At 34.4% G+C, this 25,557-nt stretch overlaps 1 protein-coding gene and 1 pseudogene across 1 annotated transcript; both read right to left on the bottom strand.

Moving 5' to 3' along the window:
* Positions 1-5,405: 5,405 nt before the first annotated feature.
* On the bottom strand, positions 5,406-9,100 carry LOC106832610 (olfactory receptor 6C68-like). Its single transcript, XM_014843441.2, has 2 exons — positions 8,185-9,100; positions 5,406-5,479 (listed from the first exon to the last, which is right to left on the bottom strand). The coding sequence occupies exons 1-2, from the start codon at positions 9,098-9,100 to the stop codon at positions 5,406-5,408; spliced, it is 990 nt and encodes a 329-aa protein (XP_014698927.2).
* Positions 9,101-18,984: 9,884 nt separating this feature from the next.
* On the bottom strand, positions 18,985-19,908 carry LOC106832609 (olfactory receptor 6C2-like; annotated as a pseudogene).
* Between the last annotated feature and the right edge of the window lie 5,649 nt (positions 19,909-25,557).

The raw sequence follows: 25,557 nt of genomic DNA, 5'->3' as shown, positions 1-25,557 counted from the left end.
TCCCTCCCACAATAGTCACAAGATTGTCCTGTCGGCACAGTGCTTGATGGACACAGCAGGTAGTGGTCTGCTGTCTCAGAAGGCGTAGCAGGAGGCTAGTGGATTGTCTGGAGCTGGGTGGTCACAGGTGAGCGCAGCAATCAGTTCCTAGCCTAAGGAAAGATGCTTAATCCTTAAAGAAATGCCAAAGTTGGGAGGGGGAGGGAAGTCGGTTACAGGAGGTTACCAGAGAAGAACAATAAAATGCAGATTTAAGTCCTTGCCTTTGGTATTGATTAAGAGTTTCTAGAGAGAAGGTCATCTCCTTTCTTCTTCCTGGTACAGAGAGGGAGGCACCTGTACAGATAGAGATTTACCTTACAAATGTAAGTGTCCTAACAAAGGGCGAGTTCCGTTCCTCAGAGCCTCCTTCCCTGTCCCAGTTTATCAAAAGCAATCAGCCTCAAATAATCCTGATGCCAAAGAGACATATCTTGGGGTGGCCAATTCCAGGTCCCCACACCACCATAAAGATCTGTGTGCAGGTTTTTGTGTAAACATGTTTTCAACTCCTTTGGGCAAATACAAAGGAGTGTAATTGCTCGATTGTGCCATAAAAGAAACTGCCAAACTGTCCTCCAAAGTGGCTGTATGAAAAGCCACTTTGTATTCCCAAAAGGAATGTATGTATACATTTTTGAATCTGATTTGATTTGATTTGATTTTGAGGATTTTTGCATCTGTGTTCATGAGAAATGTTGGTCTGTAGTTTGCTTTTCTTGTAATATCTTTGTCTGATTTTGGTATTAAGGTGATACTGTCCTCATGGGGTGACTTAGGGAGTATTCATTCTACTTCTATCTTCTGAAAGAGATTGTAGAGAATAGGCAGAATTTCATTCTTAAATATTTGGTTTAATTTACCAGTGAATCTATCTTGGCAAGGAGCTTTCAGTTTTGGAAGGTTATTAATTATTATTCAACTTCTTTTATGGTTATAGGCCTATTCAGATCATCTGTTGTTTCTTATGTAAGTTTTGTCAGATTGTGTTTTTCAAGGAATTGGTCCACTGCATCCAGGTTATCAAATCTGTGGGCATATAATTGTGTATAGTATTCCTTTATTATGCTTTTGATTTCCATGGGATCTTTAGTGATACACTCTCTTTCATTTCTGATAATGTTAACTTGTGTCTCTCTTTTTTTTCTTAGTTAGCCTGGCTAGAGACTAATTGACTTTATTGATCTTTTCAGAGAAACAACTTTTGCTTTCATTAACCTTCTCAATTGATTTCCTGTTTACAATTTCATTGATTTCTCCTCTAATTCTTATTATTTCTTTTCTTCTGCTTAATTTAGATTTAATTTGCTCTTATTTTTATATTTTTCCTAAAGTGGAAACTTAGATATTGACTTTTGATCTTTCTTCTTTTGTAATATATGCATTAAATGCTATAAATTTCCCTCCAAGCACTGCTTTTTATGCATCCCATAAATTGTGATGAGTTGTGTTTTTATTTTCATTTAATTCATAATATATATTTTTTTTGAGGATGATTAGCCCCGAGATAGGATCTGCTGCCAATCCTACTCTTTTTTGCTGAGGAAGACTGGCCCTGAGCTAACATCCGTGCCCAACTCCCTCCATTTTTTATGTGTGGGATGCCTGCCACAGCATGGATTGCCAAGTGGTGCCATGTGCACACCGGGGATCCAAATCAGCAAACCCTGGGCCGCTGAAGCGGAACGTGCGAACTTAACTGCTGTGCCACTGGGCTGGCCCTAGTTTGTAATATTTTAAGATTCCTTTTTGGCCCATCTGTTAATTAGAAGTGTGTTGTCTAAGATTTTGAGATTTTGAATTTTCCAGTTATCTTTCTATATCAATTTCTAGTTTAACTCCAGAGCAGACATTGTATGATTTCCATTCTCTTAAATTTTTCAAGAAGTATTTTGTGGCCCAGAATGTGATCTATCTTGGTGAATATTCCATGTGTGCTTGATAAGAATGTGTATTCAGCTGTTGTTAGATGAGCATAAACATATATATATATAGATAGATGTGTGTGTGTGTCTGTGTCTGTGTGTATATATATATATATATTTCAAGTGGCCAATAGATACAAAAAAAGTGTTCAACATCACTAATCATCAGGAAAACACAAATCAAAGCCATAATGAGATGCCATCTCACTCTTGTTAGAATGACTATCATCAAAATGATAAGCGATAATGAGTGCTGGCAAGGATGTGGAGAAAAGGGAACTCTTGTACACTGTTAGTGGGAATGTAAATTGTTACAGTCATTATGGAAAACTATGGAGATTCCTCAAAAAATTTGAAAGAGAACTACCATATGATACAGCAATCCTACTTGGTGGTATATATCCGAAGAAAACAAAAACACTAACTCAAAAAGATATATGCATCCCCATGTTCCTAGCAGTATTATTTCCAATCGTTAAGATATGGAAACATCCTAAGTGTCCATTGATTGGTGAATGGATAAAGAAAATGTTATATATGTATGGAACATACATATCAATATATTATAATGGAATATTATTTAGCCGTGAAAAAGAAAGAAATCTTGCTATTTGCAACACTGTGGATGCACCTCTAGTGTCTTAATGGACTCACATAAGGAGGCTCTGGCATAGGAGAATAGAAGTGTAACATAAATACAACTCTTGGAGTTGAACTTTTCTCAATGAGTCTTAAGATCTCAGATTATATAGCCTTTTTTTCTCATATCCTCTTATCTTGCTTTTACTTCTTTTTGCCATTTATATTTGTTATTTAATATCATATATTGGTAATCAAATTTTTAAAAATTTAATCTTATAGTTTTATAGTATATTATACAATTATAATAATTAATATCATTTTTACCAACATTGTATTAATAATGTAAATGTGTGTAAATGCATAATATTTTATGTTTATCTTTGTACATTGTTTATGATAAAAATCTTGCTCGATTTTTGTACTGGTAGGTATTTTCAGGGATGTTGCTTGAAATCATCTGAATTTCTCTGGAGAAGCATTTGCAAATACTGAAATATACAGACCCTTTCAAATTCAATAAACTGGTTTTGAATCCTAGTACTACCATTTTCTAATAATAGTTCTCTTGTGTAAACTTTGATTTCTCCACATATAAATTATGACTATAAATATAACTTGTAGGGTTATTGTCAGGTTTATCAGTATTAAAAATTTTCAATGTTTCAGCTTTAATTCTGACTATTTCATTCAGAAATTTAAAAATAAATATTTTAACAGGACAGTTACTGTTAGCCACAACTTTCTTTTATATTTTGTTCACAGATTAATGTCAAATGTTACTTTTGTATTTTTTATCTTCACAAAAAAATTCTCATTTTGCATTGTCCAAAGTATCAAATCACCATGATGGAAAATTATCTATTGTGTAACTAATACTTGTCCAGGTGCCAGGCATAAAACATTCAAGAATTGGGCATACAAAAGATGATCTCCATTACATTTACGATCCAGAGTAGAGTAAGTATGAGTAGACAGGAAATCCAGCTTGATAAGAGTTATGAGAACGGCAGATAAGTGTGCATATTTACACACTTATAGTTATGCATATTTTAGCAAAAGAAGTAAGGCAATAAATAGGTTAATGTCACAGATGTTCACGAGGGTTATTATGTTCCATAACATATAGAAATATTGGGCCATGCAGAATGATGGATTGGTCTGTCAATCTTTAAATGGTAGTTGTACATTGTGAGCTTCAGTAATGCCTTGCAGGATGTACTTTATGTTCTGAACAAATAGCCACTGATGTCCTAAATTTTTCATTGATTAATATGGATTAGAGAATGAAAAATTAGAAGGTGATTGTGTATTTCATTTTTGTACACAATTACCCTCTAACAAGTTTTAGGGTTAACATATTAGTTATCTATTTCTGTGTAAAATTACCACAAACCTAAGGGCTCAAAACAACACACATTTATTATGTCAGAGTTTCTTTGTGTCAGCCATCCAGACACGGCTGAGCTAGATCCTCACAGGTGAAGTCTCATCTGAGGGATCCACTGGGAAAGAATTCTCTTTCAGTCTCACATGATTGTTAGCATGATTCACTTCTGTGCTGGTTGTTGGGTTGAGGGCTTCAATTCCTTGCTGACTATTGGCTGGAGGTCACCCTGAGTTCCTTGTTACATGGGCCTCTCCATCATGGCCACTTGGTTTATCAAAGGGTGAAATATAAGAAGGCAATAGAGAACGTCTGATAGCAAGATGGAGTTTGCAATCTCTTGTAATCTAATTCCAGAGGTAACACTGCATCACCTTTGCCTTACTCTGTTAGTTAAATGCAAATTTCTATTTCATTCTTCATTCAAGAAGAGGGGATTGCACAAGGCTGGGTATTCCAAAAGGCAGGGACCCTTGGGGGACATTTAAGAGTCTTTCTGTGACATTTACATCTTGCACTACTCTGCTCACCTGAGCAAATATTTTTATATGTAGAGGAGGATTATCTTAAATAGAGACTATAACATCCATTAATTGTATTGTACAATGACTGCTTTGCATGTTGAATGCTACTTGATAAACATGAGAAAGGAAATGGGTTAACATGCTGACTGGGGCTGCTCAATTTGACTATGAAGTGAAAATATATTCATTTGCTGCTACAGTAGAGCAGGATGATATATGGATTGAAAAACACGTAATGGAGAGCAGCTTAAATTCAGCACAAACAAGATCAACAAAGGATGAGATTCCTCAGTAATGAGGGACTTGGTTACCAAACCAAGTATAAAAAACTGAGAAGATGCTAGATGAAGGAAATGGGAATGTGCATAAGTAGTAGTATAGAGAAAATATGAATATAACGTGTAGAATTGTGATTCGGTACCTTGATCTTCTTTTCTCTTTCTCTCTGTTTCATGAAAATTTATATTTATTAAAGGGTTGCTTTTGGTAATTACTTCATAATTTCATCCCAAATTTGCATAACATTGAGTTAGGATTATGAAAGAATCAGAGAAAGAACGTGGATCATCTAAAGATCATGAAATTTGAATGGGATGGGTACACTAAGTTTGATAATTAGATTTTATCCCTTGGGGTAAAGATGAGTGGATTCTTAAGTCTGTTTACACACCAGAAATACTCATTTGTGAAGCATTATATACAAACACAAATAAAAGCATATATTTTTATTGCTTTCATCAACTTTATAAGGTTTAATTTACGTTAATAAAAAGCACACATTTTAAATATACATTTTTGATGAGTATTGACAAACTTATACACTTGAGAAGACTTCATACCAAGCAAGATATAAAACATTTCCAGCACTGCAGAAACTTCCCTATGCTCCTTTACAGTCAATTCCTAAATTCCTGCCTTAAGCAAGTACAGCTCTGGTAAAGCATAATTGCATTATTGTGGGTGAGAACATAATTTTGGAGGTCTATTTATGTGATTTATAAAGATTTTAGAACATAAAAAGGATTCTCTGCCATGAATTGTATTTAAATAATTTTTCCTGTCTATTTTATTCACTTTTAATACTCTATTATGTGAGTTTTGATAAGTTCCAAGGTCATGTCCCTTGTGCAGGAACCAAAGGAGGGGATACACCATCTTTATAGTCCATCAAGAATTCAGGTCATGGATACATGATCTTAAATCAGCGCATTGAATTCTTAAAACTGGTACCTCGCATCTTAAATGGGTGATTCAAAAATGAAGAGATGGTGAGATTAGATATGCCTATCAGTACTGGCAACATGTAATAGCAGTGCCTGGTTTCAATGGCAGTGGCATAAAATGAAAGTTGTTTTTAGCACAAGAGGACATTGGCCAGTATCCATAGCCTTCTGGATAGACTTCCCACTGCTTAGCCTCTCTCTGCTCGTAATCACATTCCAGGCCTGACTCATCAAAGTTGTCAGAATATTCATATTTTCTGGTAAATCTCTTCTCTGCTTACATTATTTAGTGTCAGTTTCTGGATTACTTAGCTTTTGCTACATAACAAATCACCCTAAAACTTAGGCTTTAAACTAAAAAACATTTGTTTGTTCATAATTCTGTGAATTGTCAATTTGGTCAGGTTGTGCTAGAAACAAGTCCTGAATTCTCACCATAAACCTGGTTGCAGTTAACTAATTCATTCACTACTGTATAACATGAATTTCTAAATTTCTCCTTTCTTACCTTGTTTTGGACACTTACAAATTTCAGATCGGTTGCTTCTTTCTTCCATTCTTGGTAGCAAACGTTTGTGAATAAGAATCGTTTGCTTGAAATTAACAGCAATCTAAATTGGTATAATAAACAAATAAATATACACACATACCACAGAAATTGTTGGCTTAGTTTCCATAACTAGTGGAATTAACCTCTCTCATGGTTTGATGGAGAGGTCCATGATGGAGTGAGGGCATGTCTCCATCTCTCTGTGACTTACTTATCTGTGTCCTGGTTTGATAACCAGGGTAGTTCGTTTTCTGGTAGCAACTGTAAATATAGCAGTTTCAGATATTATTTTTTCACACCATATCAGAGGCAGAATGTACATTCGGTGTATCAGACTTCCAGAAAATGTCTTGATTAAGTCTGTTTGACTTAATTTAGATCACAGTCCTGAACTAATCACCATGGGTGCAATAATAACTTAGTTTGGGATACGGAGCTCACCAATGAAATTTGGGATGGAGACAATTTTCGTGAAAACCATCAGTTCAACAAAGTGGTTTACTGGGTGTTTTACCTCCATTCCCAAAGGTGAATGAAGGCTGAACGACAAAACAAGAGATATTCATCAAATATCCCCTATAGAAACAAACAAACATGGGCTTAGGGAAAAGGTGACTGTTCCTGTTGACTTTTACATTGCTCATGCTTCTCCCAAGATGACTGGTATACATCATATGGTGTTTATCTTTACATTTTATATCTGCTTAAATGGTAATAATCCATTCACCTACCCAACTTTTCGTATAGGCAATTATCTATTCATCATTCATTAATTCGCTAACTAAATATGTACTTCGTTTCCACTGTGTGCCATGACTATTATACTTGGAGCTCAGATGTGGGAAGGGGGTGGCTAAAATATGTATCATCCTCCTTCATATACTTATGATGAAAATAAAATTTTCTTTTTCATAAGTGGCATAATGACACAGTATCATGAAAATTGTTTTTAAAATATGCATATTTGAAAATATTTCCATTATAATATGAAGGTCTATATCATTTGCTAAATACTACATCTTATGCCATAATTCCCTAATTGACTTACATATTGCCAAGTAATGCCCATTTGATTGTTTCCAGTCTTTTATTATTACCAAAAGACTGCAATGAACAGGGTTATAAATATATTTTTAGGCTTACTGGCAATTTTGGTATAAATTCCAAGACGTAGATTTTCTAGGTGAAACAATATATATACTTTTGATAAATAATTACAGTGTTTTCAAACAAAGTATGCATTAAGGTGTCTGTTTTACTGCATACTAGGAAACACTGAAGATAGTAAAAAATTTTAGTTTGCGCACATGAAATGGTGAGATATGCATGCTTTTAATTTTCAAATCTATGACTATAATGCAGTGGTGCATCCTTACCTATTGTTGTAGGTAATTTCATTTATTTTTAAATGAATTAAATATCTAATTATTATCCTCATACTTAAATTATAATTTTATTAATTCATAGGAGCTTCCTATATGTTTATGGTATTAGGTCTTTCGTGTTAATTGTGCCATAAAACTATTCTTTTACTTATATTTCTTTTTTAATAATTGTCTCTAAATTTTATTTTGCTATAGATATTTTAAACTTTGTTAGTTAAAACTGTCAATCTTTTAATGGAGGAAGGAAGTTTTGTCTTGCTTAAGAATGACTTCTCAACACCAATATTATAAAATTATTTGGGAAAATCATCTGAAAACAAGGAAAAGGAGTGACTTACTCATGGTAGTTTCTGGTTAAAGGATTAAAAGTGATGTATTTTGTCTATCATAATGCAATGCTCAATAATTAGTTCTTTAGTAAATGAATTTAATGGAAAATTATGATTAAATGGCTATGAGGTCAAAAATTGCAATATTGGTTGTTAGCTTTGTGTAAAATATAAAGTAGATGTGCATCTTTTGAGTTGGTTTATGAAGTTAAGTACATATTACCGTTTTAAGAGGCACGCAACTTTTTTTGAGTGAGTCATTAAAAGCTTGTTTAACTTGCTTATTTCGCAGAGTATATATAAAAGGATTCAGCATTGGTGATACAGAAGAAATAAGCAATGACACACCTTTGTTAATGTTTACCTCTTCTTTTGCAGATGGTTTGATGTAGATGAAGATGCAGCTGCCATAGGTGATGGAAACTACAATCATGTGGGAAGAACAGGTAGAAAAAGCTTTTTTCCTTTGTTGAACAGAAGGGAATTTTAGAATTGTCCTTATGATATATAAGTAGGAGAGAATCACACATACAAGAGTGCTGATGAAGGTCAGCACAGCACAGGCTATAACTACCTGCTCAAGTAACCATGTGTCTGAGCATGAGATCTTCAGGATAGGAGATGCATCACAGGCAAAATGATCAATGACATTTGAATCACAGAATTCCAGATGAAAATCTAAGCTAAGTGGAGGTAAGATGATCATAAGTGCTACCATCCAACAGCAGATAATCATTGTTTTGCACACTTTGTTGTTCATGATTGTCATATAATGCAAGGGTTTGCAGATGGCCACATAGCGATCATATGACATAGTAGCCAAAAGAAAAAATTCAGTTACCCCAAAGAGATCTATAAAAAACAGTTGAATGAAACATGCACTATAAGTAATCGTTTTGTCCCCAGTTGACATACTGTATAGGAATCTTGGAATACAGAAGGTTGTAAATGAGACTTCTAAGATCGAGAAATTTTGGAGGAAATAATACATGGGAGTTTTAAGGTGGGGATCCGCCAAGGTTAGAGTAATGATGGTCAGATTTCCAGTTACGCTGAAAATGTAGGTGATAAATAGAAAAAGAAAAAGAAAAACCTGCAGCTGAGGATCTTCCGTCAGTCCTTGAAGGATGAATGCTGTTAGTGCTGTGTAGTTCCTCATTTCTTATTGATTTCTGGATTTTGCCAAATCTACATTAAATGTCAAAGAGATTTGAACTGCAGAATTCAATGACAAAATCGCTTGATGATGAACACTTTTTTTGCATATTCAACTCATCTAACGTCTATGAGTTTCACTTGTCGATCTGAGGAACACAGATCCTATTTTAGAGTGAGCTGAGCTCCCCAATAAATTTATACATAATGACCAAATTAAATTATTTTATAGATGTTTGTTATTGAATTATAGTGTAACTTTCCCTTTATTAATCTCCTGTAATTAATTTATAATGAATTAAGCATTTTAATTCCTACCCTGAGTTATGCATTTTAAAATTATATTATGTTTATTTCTCATTTTACCTATTATAGCTAGTTGTTATACTGCCAAATGTTTTCCTTCAACCCATAAGTTAAATTTTAAAAATATTCACTATAGTTTCATTCCTTCGCTTTAAAGTTTGGTGACTATTAAAACTCCAAAATAAAGTTTCAGACAAGGCTTTAAGTAAGGCATTTCAAATTGCCTGTGAAATTTTATATTTATCTTGTTTTTAATTATTGATTATTCACTATAAGGTGCAAACATGTTTTGACTCTATAACATCCAAATGTGTAAGTTTACAAGTCTCTGCTAAGCTTCATCATCTATATGTTATATTGACTCTTTGGATAATACTGTGTAGTATAATCTGATTATTTTGTTGTACTCTTTTATCACATTGTGAGGTAATGTTGCTTATAATGAATGAACTTCTGAAGAGCATAAAATCTATACTTTCTTGCTTTCATTTAGCCATTCAGATTGAAACACATTTATACAATGTGTTATGGAGAAAAAGTCAAGACAAAAGTTGCTGAATATCCTCACCATGACTCTGTATTTCCTCCTTTCTCATTTCTTTCAAGTCCACATTCTTTGCTTCTATTTTTATATTTTGCATTCATTTCTTGATTGTTACTGTCTGGCTTTCAACCTCCATGGCCTTTTTAAAGCACTCCATTATGTATCTCCACATGACTTACCTCAATATTATCATAAAAATAATATACACTTATAAACCCATTTACCTGAATGTTTTGGTTTTATGAAAACAAAGTGTTTCCATTGGTAATTAAAACAAAGGTAGCGTTATTGTATAATTTATTGTCAAACCAAGACACTTGAGAAGCAAAGAGGGGCAGTAATTAGTAATTATGTTGATACAACTGGTGACTGTTGAGGGCAAAAAATAAATGTTTGCCATTCAAGTAATCACTCAATTCATGTGTAATATCATAGTTGATGAAGATTAAAAATTGCCAAGGTGCAACTGACTGATTTTCCATTTTATTGTTTATCGCTGTTGGTATATTGATCCCACCATGTTTACGCAATATTTTTTTCAGTGAGATATTAAGACTGAAGACTAGGGACCATATTATTCTGGGTTAAGATCAATAGCTAAATGAGAATTATTTTGCATGTATTCCAGTTATATTGATAGATAATCACATTTTTCTGACTTGTAAACAATGTCTTCACAGTTCCAAATTGTCTCACTTTAACTAAATGCAAAAGAGATCTTCTAAGAATAAGCCATTTTCTTGTGGTTTTAGAATATTGCCCTTGGAAAGATTTGATATGTTTACTATCAGAGCTTTGAACAATGTTTTTCTCTCTTTTGTCTAATCAAGTGAACCCTGTCTTCTGCTACTACAGGCCCAGTACATTGAGTGAAGTCTCCGTGGTAGGCAGACATCATCATAGGGCAGGGAGACTAATTGAGGCTCAGATGGGTAAATTTTGATAGAAAGATAGTACTCTCTTGAGCAGAACTTTATCATCAGAAAGTGTCTCTAGCTCACACTGAGAAACTCTGTCCTGTTTTCCTCTTTTTCACCATCTCCATTCACCACCCAGTAGTTCTCTAGACACTAGATTCAGCTTTGCTCAGATCTCATTTTCCATAATCAGTATCTTGCTTTACCTGAATCCAGTCTTACGTAAATATTAAACATTTAATAATGCCAACATATTCATGTTGAATAAATCCCACTTTAATCCTACTAAGTTTAACTTTCATAAAATATTTTAATTTTGCAAAAGATTGGAAACAAGTAATAAAATCTCAGTTAATACGTCAGTCGGCTATTGATGTGTGTGGGTGTGTACTTGGGTTTTATTTGTTTGCATATATGTACGTTTGTGGGAGATTTTATTTCTGAATCTTCCCCAACCAGGCCTGGTAATATTTTCTAGAGCCATCATTCTAGAAAAAAAAATCTCACACACACATATATATATCTATCTCAGATATATATCATATCTGTAGGATATTCCTAACGAATGATAATATTAGTCTCCACCATATCAGTTATTTATGTCTGTCAGTTTACTCAAGGAGAGAAGTATATCATAACGTTTCCTCACATGCCTACATACAGTGAACATAACTGAAGTAGCAAACATTATCATACTTACCCTTTAAGTAGTAAGATATTTCACAGCAGCTATTGACAGTTTACTTGTAGATACTCATCATGAGACACAGGTTGACCAGGAATATGCCAGTGGAGATATGAGAATGCTTTTTCTCAGGGAACCACACTCAGCTACAAAGTCCCTGGAAATGACCAGAGCCCTCCCATACCTTACAGAGCTTTTGTGAGCAGGTCTCTGCCATTTTAAACCAAGAAGATATGTTGTTGTTCTCTTGCCAGCTAAAATAAAGGAATGCCTAATCTAAAGGACTAGGGATACCATGGGCTAATGAGTGATTAAAGAGAGTAGATCCTCTGAATTTATTGGGCAAGAAAAATATTTGGCATTAATATCATGGCTAGTTAGTTTATGTGTTCTACCCATAACAAGAGTCGATGAAGTCAGCAAATAAAAGCATCCTTGGAGACCCGTGTTTAAAAGTCGTTAAGGAATATTAATATAAGGCTTGGGCAATCAACCTTACACAGGTAACAATGGGGACAGTGCTCTTAGGGACAAGAAAATGCAATAATAACATTAGGCACACCATGATGGTGCCAGACAACATAAGTCAAATGATAAAATGTTTGTTTTTTTCTCCTATATTGTCTAAAGTAATGAAACAGGCATACGAATCTTTTTGCTACTTCCTTAAAATTAAGTAACTCACGGATATTATGAAATGTATGCAGGTAAACAGGAAAAAATGACACAGAGATAACTGATGTAAGTTATTTTGTATAAGTAATGCCAGAGATTTTCCCACTCAAGCATAAGCATGCAAGTGAACCTGCAAAAACTCTTGTAATCTACAATTCACATCCAAGCTATCTGTTATGGTTGTCTGTAATTATGAGCACATAGAGATTTATAGCAATTTTAATGACTGAATTTAAATAATTTTAACCTTGTTTGGATGATAAGTGCCACCACTTTGGAAACTCCAGTTGTTTACATTTCTTTTTTATGCTACTCTAAAGTTTTTATATGAATATCTTTGCACACATGACTGCCTATACACTGAACCATTCTCAGAGGAGAAATTTTTAATTGTAGGTAGAAAATTTTTACATTTATGTGGTTTTCGATATATATTTCCCACCAAATGTATTAAAAAGTATATATGGTTACAATATGGAAAAAGAAATCATTAGAATGAATGTGATTGGGCAGATAATCTTAACACACGGTCTTAGAAAAAGACTCAGCATCTTTGTACTACAGAGTTCTCTGCAACTGGAGTAAAATAGAAGATCAGTAGACAGTTCAGTTCATAATTTTGTTCTTCTTAGTCTAAAGATACATCTGTAGAGGGCCCTGGAAAGAACTGTTTCCAATAATTATTACAACTGTCACAGAATAATGCCTGAAAATCCCACCTCACTATAGCAACAGATTATTGAGAAGGTGAGCAAGACCCTGAGAAAAAAGCTAGGAATGTGCAATTAGACGTTTAGATACAATTCCAAATAAACACGCCCACACCTCATTCAACTCACTTTCTTTTTTTGTATATTCCAGCTATCATTTTATCCCCATTTTCTAAAATACAACCATTAATTTATTCTGTCGATAGTTGAGAACCTCATATTCTGTGCACTGTTCAAGGTGGTAATGTTACAGCAGTGAACAAAGCAGACAAAAATCACTGCAGGTCTTATACGTATATTTTATACAATATATAGTAATTATATATAATAATATATATGAGTATATATATATATGTATATAGAGAGAGAGAAAGAGAGAGGGAGAGAGAGAGAGAAAGAGAGAGAGAGAGAGACATTCTTTTTCAGAGGCCATCAGTTTTTATTCTCTTGAGGTCTACAACTGATTGGCCAAGGCCCACCCACATTATGGAGAATAATCTGCTGTATTCACAGTTTACTGACTTAAATGTTAATCTTGTCTAAAAAATACCTCCACAGTAATAGCTAGACTAATTTTTGACCAAATATCTGAGTAGTGCGGTGTAACCAAGTTAATATATAAAATTATCCATCACAGATATATTTATATTCACATTAAAAATGTGAATGAAATATTGTTCATTTAAAATCAATTAGATTATAATGCAAAGTGTGTATATATGTATATACACACAGTCATACACGCATATGTGTACCCATGCCAGAAATGTATATCAAAAGGTTTTAGCTGTTTATTTGGTTGTCTCTGTGTTGTGATATTTTTGACTTTTAAAAGAATGTTTTTATTTTGATAATAACAGGGATTTACATTATGAAGAAATAATAAAGGAAACTAAGGGGTTTTTATATTCTCCAAAATGCCTTAAAAATGGAAAGCAGTCAGATATATAATGTGACCCTTATCGTTTTGAGCCTCCCCTGTGTCTGGTGCTGTTATTACATCTTCTTGTCTTTTAGAATGCTGACCCGACAACTGCTTTGTGTGTCTTTTATTTTATCAAATTTTATTGCACAGTATATATGTTCGCCTTTGGAGGCTTTTATGATTAAACCCTCGTTTTGTCTAGGACACATTCAATTCCTATACGATGCGGCACTGTCTAAGATAGTTCAAGCTTTCCAGTTACTCACTTCTCCCTGAATCTGTAAGTAACAGCGATCCTTTCTTTTACGGGTGCTCACAAACAATCTGTGTAAAATGACCCCCAGTCGATGCTGTCACTGCCACATCAATGTAAATACTACATATTCCCAGCCTCAGGGATGCTCTTTCAAGGATTTTTGTGGGTAATATTTTACAACAACATATTGGATACCATTCATACAACCAACTAATTGGGCTCTCTAAGGTTATATCTGTTTCCACTAGTAATGAAATAAAAATAAGAACCATGCACATTTATTGTAGAAGTGATAGTCACAAACACCCTGTGGAATCACTGTTGTATATGAAATAACAGTGCCCCTCTTCTCTAACATTAATTTTTCATTCTCAGAAACGCTAAGCAGGTGAATGTGTCACAATGATTGCCTAGGTAAAAAATAGGGAAAGAAAACCTGTCATGATTTTTATGTGGCCTTCTGCAAATGCCTGCGTTGTATGACCGTAATTAACAACAATGTCTGTAGAAGACTATTTGTCTGCTGTCTGATGGCAGCAGTGATGATCACCCTTACCCCAATTGCTTTAGATTTCTTCTTGGAATGCCATGAATCTCATCTTATTGATCACTTTTTCTGTAACGTATATTATATAATAAAATTTACATGATCAGGATTATGATTAATAAAGCATATATTTATAGAGGTTGCTGTTATAGCATTCATTATTACCTTATATAGGTATGTCTATCTTATTTGCACATGATTAAGACAATGTAATCTTAAGGAGTGTTTTATCTTGTTTTGCCACATAATTGTATTTTCCAGGACTTAATCAGTTGAGCCTTTATCTGTATCAACTTTCAGACAATGAAGATGTGTATACAGATAAAGATTTCAATATTAGTGTCTTCTAGTAAGTCCATGTTGAAGCTGTTTCTTTATATCCTGAGAAATAGCCACGTGAAATAGGAATCTGATAACAGAATCAAGAGAGGCATTTTAGTGAAAGCAGTAGACATTTCCTAAAAGCTTGTGTTAGTTTTCTATTCGTGCATAACAAATTGCCACAAAGTTAGTGGCATGAAACAACATACATGTTATCTCACAGTTTGTGTAGGTCAGGAGGTTTGGCACGTCTTTGCTGAGTCTTCTGCTTAGGGTCTTCAATCAGGGTGTGAGATGTGTTGTGTTTTCATCTGGAGGATTGACTGGGAAAGGATTTGCTTCCAAGTTCACTCAGGTTGTCAGAATTCCTTTTCTTTTACTTATAGAGCTGAATCTTTGTTCCATAAACATGGTATATCTATCAATTTACTTAGATCTTTCAAAAGGTTTTTTGTTTTGTTTTTTTTTTTGCTTGAGGAAGATTAGCCCTGAGCTAACATGTGTACCAACCCTCTTTTGTTGTATTTGGGTCACTGCCACAGCATGACTTACAAGTGGTGTAGGCCTGCACCCAGGACCTGAACCCACAAAATCTGGGCTGCCAAAGTGGAGCCCACCAAAGTGAACCACATGGAGCCAGCCCCTAAAAGTTTTTTAACAATGTTTAATAGGTTGCATTATAAAAGTATTGTACACCTTTTGGTGGTTTTTTCCTTAAGTATTTAATATTATTTGATGCTATATATTGTATTTATTTAACTTTCTGAGTATTGATTTTTTATTGACCTTGTATCTTGTGAATTTGTTAAAATAGTTATAGTAGCTTTCTTGCATACGTTTTTCTTCCCTTATTACATCAGCTAGAACCCCCAGTACAATGTTGAATAGAAGCGGTGAAATTAGACATCTGATGCTTTGTACTGATCTTAGAAAAAATTCAGTATTCCACCATTGAATATTACGTAAACTGTATGTGATTCGTTGATCCCCCTTTCCAAGTTGAAGAAATTCTCTTCTGTCCCTAGTTTTCTGATAGTTTTTATCAGAAATATATGTTGGATTTTAATGAATGATTTTTCTACATGTATTCAGATTATCAAAAGTTTTTTAAATGTTTTAGTCATTTAATACGGAGAATTACATTGATTTTCTAATGTTAAACCAATCTTGCATTCCTGGGATAAATCATACATGATCATGTCATATTATCCTGTTTATGCATTTTGAAATCACATTTATAAAATTTTGTTAAGATTTTTTTCATTTATATTTAGAGAAACTATTGATATGCAGATTTTTTTCTTCTAATTTTTGCTTGTTTTTGTGTCAGGGTAATGATGGCATCAAAAATAACTAGCTAATTACTCTTCTACTTCAATAAACTTATTCCTAATGATTTCTATTATTGTTAGCATCTGTACAACTTGTAATTACTTAAATTGTCAATTTCAAGTAATTAATAAGTAGTATCTTTTCTCTTTTATGTTTCTATATTATTCTATGTCTTGACTTGGGAGTTTAATCCACTTACTCTTTACGTAATTCCTCTGAAGAAAGACATACTATTGCCATTTTGGCCATTATTTTTGGTATGTTTTGAAGCTGTTTGGCCCTCTTATCTTTATTACTTACTTTCTTGGAGTTTCATTGATTTTTTTGTAATGACATGCTTTGATTCCTATCTTATTTCCTTTTGTGAGTGTTCTATAAGTATCTTCTTTATGGTCACCATGAGGATTATATAAAACATCTTACAGTTATCAATCAATTTTAAACTGATAACAACCTAACTTCAATTGCATTCAAAAACTCTAGACCTTTATATCTCCATCCCCCACTTTATGTTACAGAAGTAAGAAGACATCAACATATCTTTCTATATTGTATATTTATTTACATATATTTATATTTTTATTGTTTTGCATTTTAAATTCTAAATCAAAATTAAAACTAAATTATGCACCAAGATTACAATACTACAGGATTCCATATTTGTCTATATACTTAACTTTACCAGAGAACTTTATAATTTTGTACAGTTCCATGTTACTGTCTAGAATTCTTCCACTCCTACTTTAAGGATTCCCACTAGTATTTCTTGTAGGGCACATCAAGTGGTCATGAATTGCTTCAGTTTATGCTTGTCTGAGGAATTCTTAATTTCCCCTTCAGTTTTGAAGAAGAGTTTTGCTTGATACAGTATCTTGGTTGCCAGCCTTTTCTTTAAGCACTTTGGATATATTACCCCAATGCTTTCTGGCCTGCAAGGTTTCTGCTGAGAAATCCCCTGATAATCTAATAGGATTTCCCTTAAATCTGAGAAATTGTTTTTCTCTTGCTGCTTTCAAGATTCTCTCTTTATCTGTAACTTTAGACAGTTGGTTTATAATGTCTGTGGGTTTCTTTGGATTTACTGAACGGGGACTTCTTTGAACTTCTAGAATTTGTGTATTCATTTCTTTCCTCAGATCTGGAACATTTTTAGTCATTATTTCTTCAAATCGGGTCTCTGCTCTTTTATCTCTCTCTTCTTCTGGGAATCTCATAATGTGTGTATTGGTCCATTTGATGGCATCTCCTAAGTCCTTTATGCTCTCTTCACTTTTCTTCACTTTTTTTCTCTTTTTGCTCCTTGACTTAGTAATTTCAAATGAACTGTCTTCAAGTTCACTGATTCTTTCTTCTGCTTGAGCAAGACTACTATTTAACTCCTCTAGATAAATTTCTCAAATGCATTATATTATTCAGCTCCAGAATATCTGTTGGTCTCTTTGTTTTAATAGTTTCTATCTTTCTGTTGATATTCTCATATTGTTCATGAATCCTTTTGCTGATTTCATTTAGTTCTGCCTCTTTGTTCTCATTAAGCATCTTTAAAACTGCTATTTTGAATTCTTTGTTAGATAATTCATACATTGTTTCCCTAGGGTCACTAGTTGGAGAGTTAATTTGGTTTTTGGGCCGTGGTTCACTGTTCCTTAGTATGCCTTATGATCTTTCTTAAAATTTGGATATTTGAAAAAACAGCCACCTCTTTCAATCTTTATGAATTGGCTTTGCAAAGAGGATGAACTTCACCAATCATCCAGGCTATTGATTCAGAGGACCTCTCAAATCTTTTCTGTGAATTTGTCTTCTCTGGGATTGTAATTACCTAAAGAGATTTGGCCCATTTTCTCCTCAGGAGCCCATAATCTCTTACTCTAGCTGATGTCTGTCATTGTTACTATAGTCTCTCTGGTGCTATAACAAGCCACAGAACCTCCCCTTGTTCTTAGCAGCCCCTAACCTGGCATCCAAAATATTCCACTCTTCTCATTACCACTCCAGGACAAGTGAGATAGAGACCAGTTCATTGAGTAACCCTAAAAATGCCCAAATATTGGATGCACATTCCGCTTATCTGTTTACCTCCCAAGACAGAAGCTGTGAATTGAGAGTTTCTCCTGATTCCAGGACTCAGTGCCAAGTATGGGGAGGGGCTATGGGATGGGATGAAAAATGACATGAATTTCTCTTCCCACTTTAATGCTACTCTTCTTGGCTTTGCAATTTCTGGAGTGCTGCTAATTTATCTCATTTTTGGAGTTCTTACATTGAGAATTTGGTTTGTATAATGTTGTTCAGTGGTGACTCCATGGGAGAAACAAGGGTCTGGGGTTTCCTATTCCACCACCTTGCTGACATCAGTGCTTTATTTAATTTCTTTTTAGCTTGTGCAAAATTAGAAATAAGTGAGGAAAAATTTTTATTTTTATTTTCTAGAAATATGTTCTCATGTCCTTTTAATGAGAGAAGTTGCCCTGAGAAGAAAGGTTCATTTGAAAAGAAAGAAGGGGCATGACTTGTACATTGTGGGTTCCCAAAGTAAGATTCAAAGGGCTATAAGAAGGTTAACCTGACTGGGTTATAGATTAATAAGAATAAAATAAGTTTAGGATTTTCAGAAGAATTTTAAAGTAATTTTTTTCTACTCAGAGACTGACCAAATTCACCGCAAGCTTACTGGTGTGCAAGACATGCAATCCTTTTGATTGTGTCACTGAAAGCTTGTTTCACTTGCTTGTTCCTCAAGGTATAAATGAAGGGGTTCAGTAAAGGGGCAACAGAGGTAGTGAGCACAGATACCCCTTTGTTAATGTCCACACCCTCTTTGGCAGAAGGTTTGATGTAGATGAAAATACAGCTGCCATAAGTGATGGAAACAACAGTCATGTGAGAAGAACAAGTGAAAAAAGCTTTTTTTCTTTGCTGAGCAGAGGGGAATCTTAGAATTGTCCTGATGATATATACGTAGGAAAGAATCACACCTATTAGTGTGATAACGAATGTCAACACTGCACAAATAATAACGGTCTGCTCTATAAATCACGTATCTGAACATGAAATCTTAAGAAGGGGAGCTGCATCACAGCCAAAATGGTCAATGGCATTGGAGTCACAGAATTCCAGTTGGAAACCCATACCAAGTGGTGTGATGATGATCACCAACCCAGAGACCCAGCAGCATAGGACAAGGATGGCACAGACTCTGTTGTTCATGATGGCCATGTAATGCAGGGGTTTACAGATGGCCACATAGCGGTCATAGGACATGGCTGCCAGGAGAAAAAACTCTAGCCCCAAAGAGTCCAATAAAAAATATTTGACAGCCACAGGCATTATAAGTAATAGTATTGTCCCCAGTTGATAAGCTGTACAAGAATCTGGGAATGTATACTGTTCTAAGATGGAGAAATTTCTAAGGGAAAAATATATAGGAGTTTTAAGATGAGAATCCATCAAGGTAAGAGCGATAATGGTCAGGTTTCCAGTTATGCTCATAACGTATGTCAGAAATAAAAAGATAAAAACAAGAACTTGCAGCTGTGGATCCTCTGTAAGTCCCAACAAGATGAATGTTGTTATTGCTGTGTGATTTTTCATTATTACCTTTGATGTTTTATGCAATCCGCATTCAGTAAGGGAGAAAGAATCTGAGCTCTTTTCAGTCATCAAAAGGATCATAACACCCCAGAAAGAGCAAACACCAGATTATTCCAAATTGCTCCCTTCTGCTTTTTATTATGGATTCCAGGACTTTTTAAATCTCAGATACAAAGATCTCCCCTGAAAAGGTCTCTAAGCTCCAGGTACTTCCTTGTAATTTTCCTGCAGGAATCCCAATAATCTCCTTGAAAATTTGTGTTCTTCATTCTGCACTAACATCCTTAAAAAATTAAGAAAAAAAAATACATTTCAAAAATTCAGAACATGACCCTTGCTATTTTATCTGTATCTCATTTTTTATTAGAACCATCTTGTCTTCAAACCTTTCTCTAGTGTTTAACGTATACACACACACATACAATTTTGTTCTACAACCAGTTTTCTACAATTTATGGACTAAGACATCAACTACTTTTCTAGTTTCATTCAACTTAGCTTATATATAAATCAATCTAACTAGTTGGTTTTTACAGTCAAATTTAAATAAAATTTCAAAAGACAAAGTATTTTATTCCTGTAACTACCTGTTTTACTCCTGTCCATTTTTCATGACGTCCATAGCTATCTTCTCTACATATTTACCTATTATTGATTGCACAGGTTACTGAATTCTGACTTCTATTTCCACTAATAATCAACAGGATCATTGCCCAAGTAACTAATGTGACCTTTACTGTCAAAGACAAAGGAGATTATATACATATCAATGGAGGAGATGTATATGATAGGAGATTATATGCCTTTACTTCCTATGATATACATATATATATGTACATAATCTCTTATGAGAGAAGATTAGATACATCTCCTATCATATATATGCATTTATATATGATTAAATATCATATATAAACATTATGACATTATTATATAATTATTATGTATATAATTATTATACATATGGGTTTCTTGTCTTGATTCTTTTGTTGCATTTCTCAATGCTGAACTTTTCGTTTTGCTTTGTTTTGCTGAAGAAGACTCATCCTGAGCTAACATCTGTCACCAATCTTCCTCTGTTTTTCCTCTCATGTGAGCCATGGCCACAGCATGGCCACTAACAGACAAGTGGTGTAGGTTCACACCCAGGAACCAAACCTGGGCCACTGAATTGGAGTGCACCGAACTTAACCACTTTGCAGCTGGGACTGGCCCTGAAATTTTTTAAGCCATATAATTTTATTGCTTTTCTTTGATGCAATATTTTCTGCTTCCCTCTTCATTTATGACAACTTCTCTTAGAATTCTTCATGCATTCTTTTTATATGTACTTCATTAATATTGGTACAACTCCAATTTTGTTCTATGTTATCTCTCCACTCTGTGGTCCCATCCTTTTCACTGACTCTCCTGGTGCCAATGGCCTTCTATATCATATCTAGATGATTAGATTTCCTTGGAATTGCAGCACATTATATCAAGGAAAAACAAGTATTTTAATTTGAATATCCAATAGGCAGTTAAAAATAATATGGTAATTGAATGTCATCACTGGCTACTCAACAAAGAACTGTTTTCCTCCTTCGTTGCCCCCTTGTACTTACTCATATAGCTATGGAAAACTTATTACTCCTTCATATTATGCATTTCAGTGAATGACACTGTAATCCTCTCAATTGTTAAACAGAAAATTTGGATCTCATCCAGAACCCTTTTCTTTTCCAATTGCATATTTTCAGTCATTTACCATTTCTTGTTGATTCTACCTCAATATCAGTTTATGAACCAGTCCATCATTTTCATCCTACAAAATAATCTTTCAGCTAGGTTAAAAAATCTGTCTCAAATTGATGTCTATTACTTTCCATGGTACATTTCAGACTATTTTCCACACTGCATCTAGAGTAAGCTTTGATACACCACCCCAAGTTCTAGACTAGTTCAGGTACATCTGCAATATGCCATTTGCCTTGATATTGGTATAGAGAGCCTTGGGATTATTGATTATTTGTGGATCTGTGTCTCCAGATATGAGATTATTCAGATCAGAATTTTCTTGTTTAGTATGGAATAGTAAGGGGGACAATTAACTTTATCATATCCTATTAACCAGATTAAGGGTGTCTTGAAGGTGATAGGAAACATTCCCTTAAGAATAACAAGAATTTAGATGTGTTGTGTATTATGAAATGCTGTGTTAATAAATATAATTTTATGCTTTATATTTTTAAAATATTGTTTTCCTTAAACATAAGAAATTTAAAAGGCACAAAAATGACTCACAGGCGTCTCTCTCAATTGTGAGGAAATTGTACAGAACACAATCCTTGACAATACCAGAATATGATTATTATATTTCTCAAAAAAGGGCATGTGTTCAATGCCAGGTTAGCATATACTTTTCTCACCTATAGTTTGGACCTATTCTCTCTAAACCATATGCTATCCCTTAAATTTATTTCTTGTTATATTCTTCATTAATCTCAAGAAAAAGCTTTCCATTGTTTAAGTAGCAGTCATTCTCTGTGGAACATATAAACTTAAAAAAAAAACCCTGGTTCTGTTCAGAAGTACCTCTAGAACATGGCCCAATCGTAGCTTTAATATTATTGACATACCCTGTGTTAAATCTTGACTCTGATAAATATTTCATTGGTGTGAGAATTTGATGGTGCCAGCAGTACTTGTTTTTCATAGAAGCAGTCATTTTAAAGACAGTTTCATGCTGCTAGGAAAGAGTATCTTATAGAAATCATATGTTATTTTCTTTAATGGAAAAAAGTAAGCGTTTTCTTTGATAACATTTCTGTAAATCTAGCATTTTACTTCACTTTTTAAATTTTCATCCCCCAAGTTGCTACTTAATATCTCCATTGGCTATGCAAATATACCTCATATTTTAGAAGAGAGTATTATTACTAGTATGTTCCAGAGAAAGCAAACTAAGTGACACGAGCGACATCAAAATACTTACTCTTATAAGAACCATTCAGGCTTGAGTTGTAGTTTTGACCACAAAATTGTGTAGAGGGACTCAAAATTAAACAAGAACGTGCTAAGCACAGCGCGGATGTAGTTGAAGTTCCTGTCTCTCCTGAAGCCGCTCGCACTTACAAGCAGCTCTGGGAATAAAGGTGTAGAGCTATCCTGATGTTCTTGTCTCTCATCAAGTCAGATATTATTTTTCATTATAGAATATGTTCAACTAAAAAGTGAAAATATAGGTTTTCGAAAAGCTAAATGGGAGGAAAGGCTAGCAATCAAATAGAGGAAAGCCAAAAAGTCTCTTTGGTTCTTGAAGAATTGATCTGACCCTACATTCTTAAGGGAGGCCAGTTTTGTTGTAGCACAAGTTTCATATTAAGAAGACTAAAGGGATTTGTATCTACTTAATCTGCAACAGGTGTACTGGGATCAACCAAAGTAAACAAATGAAGCTGTCTTTGGTGACCCTGGTTCAAAGCTATTAACTAATTCGACATACAGTTAACGTTGACAACGGGACAAAGCAACAGACACGGCGTCCTAGAGGACTGGAGGGCGCCGCAGTAACGCGCCCTGAGGGAAATGTGCATCATCGCGCTTCGCAATTGTTTTGTGGAAAACAAAAACACAAAACCAAAAATTTCTTTTAACATTTTGTCTTAGCAACAGTGTTCTTTCATAAGATTCCATCTGAGAAACATGCATATGGTATTTGGAATATGAAAAATAAGAAGCTAATATAGTTTGGCGGCAGCTGTCAGCAGCAGGAAGGAGTCAGCAGTCAGCCCACAGGAGAGTTTGCCAGTGACTTCTGTGCATCCTGAGAATTAGCAGCTTCCTTGCTGAAGATACCCAAGATCATTGATGGATATTTTCTCTTACTCAAGCATTTTATGCAATTCTATCATTTACTTCCTCATCTTCGCTTCCCCGATTCTCCATTGGTTAGGTAGCCTCTATTATCCTTTAACTCCCTGTCTATCTGAAATGTCAGGTATTTTTTATTTGCCCACATAATCCCATTTGATTCAGAGATCAGTAAGAAAATGTGAGAAATATTTGGAAGCAGAACTAACAAGATTTGATGAAAACTTTGATGTAAGAATAGGCAAAAAAGCAGTAACAGATGAATTCCAGATTTCCGTTAAGTAAGATGAAATTCAGCAAACAAGATAACAGATACTAAGAAATTTTGGGAGGAGGGTGAAGATGATATTTTCAGTTTTTCAATCCTGATTTTGATGAGTAACCAGATATCTACACAGAGTGTAAAGGGGATAATTGCAGTTGCAGTCTCAGGCATGCTGTAAAGGATGGCTTGTCAGGGGAACTCTCATATCTGGGGCTATGACTAGTTTAATTACCTCTTAGGTGCTTTGATAGAGGATGCCATTCTTGCTTAAAATACATGCTTATTTGAAGTTCTTTTTTGAGTTAAGAGTCAAAGTAGAATTTGGCTTGCTGTCTACTACCCAAACCATATCTTCATTTTGAAAATTAAAAAGATATTTAGGCCTTGGGCACGTGACAAAAGTGGCTTATTCATAGATTTACAAGTCCTTATCACAGAATGCAATATGAAAATCTGAGAGAATATTTTAAAAGGGAGTACACAAAATAAGAGTGCAGAATTACTGTCAACAGTTAGTTACAGATGACAAATATTTCATGCGTAAACTGGAAAGGAAAGCCCTACACAAGGGAAGAGACAGGAAGCGAATGTGTTCTTTAAAATCAAGGCACTGAGAGATTAGATAAATGTGTACAAATTGCTTAGGGATGGTTAGCTTATATCACAAATAAAACAAGTTGCACAAATAAAATAGAAGTCAGAGTTTAGTAGTATTGATTTAGTACAATCTAGTGAAGAAATACATGAAGTCTGCAGCAGGTAGACTTGTCAGATTTGTCAGAGATGGTTTTAAGGGAAAGGATGCTTCTTCATATATCTGCTTGTCTAGTTAAAAAGAAGAAGCAACGATAACAACAACAGCAACAAAAAACCACAATGATATTCCTTTTCTCTCAATCTGTTATCAAATATACTCAGCTTCCCTAGTATACTGATGCCAGGAATGTGGCCCCCTGAGTGAAAATTCCAGCCACTGAAACCATTTTTTTAAGTGATTAATTTACATTATGTCTTATACATTTGACTATCTTTTGACTATGATTGATAAGAATTCAAATTGGATAAAACAGGCCACTTGCACAAGGCAAAGGGCCAATTTTTGCTCTCATAAATTTGTCAAGTCTATGCTACCATTTAGAGAGTATCCCTAGGGGGCCTTTACCTTGGGAAGTGCCTTGCTTTTCATACAACCAAGTTAGTTAAACAGAGTGGGCTGAAATACATTTGAATCTTACATCTATACTCAAGAACAATTTTCCCCTCGTGTCAAGCAAGATTAGCTGCAACCCCCAACTCTACCTGTCAGTTGATAATATGACCCAGACTATGTGAATAAGAGTACTTATTATAACAATAACAATAATAATTGCTAACGTTATTGAGCACTTACTGGATTGCTAGCAGTGTTTTAGACATTTAACCTATATGTAATAATAACAACAAATCTATGATTAAGTACAATTATTGAACCTCCTTTACATGTGAAAAATTGAATCCCAGAGGAGTTTAAAATTTCCTCAAAATCTCAAGCT

This window comes from Equus asinus, chromosome 22, assembly GCF_041296235.1.
Source record: "Equus asinus isolate D_3611 breed Donkey chromosome 22, EquAss-T2T_v2, whole genome shotgun sequence".
NCBI classification, from domain to species: domain Eukaryota; kingdom Metazoa; phylum Chordata; class Mammalia; order Perissodactyla; family Equidae; genus Equus; species Equus asinus.
Note: the sequence above shows the minus strand (reverse complement) of the source record. Positions and strands in the feature narration are given on the sequence as shown.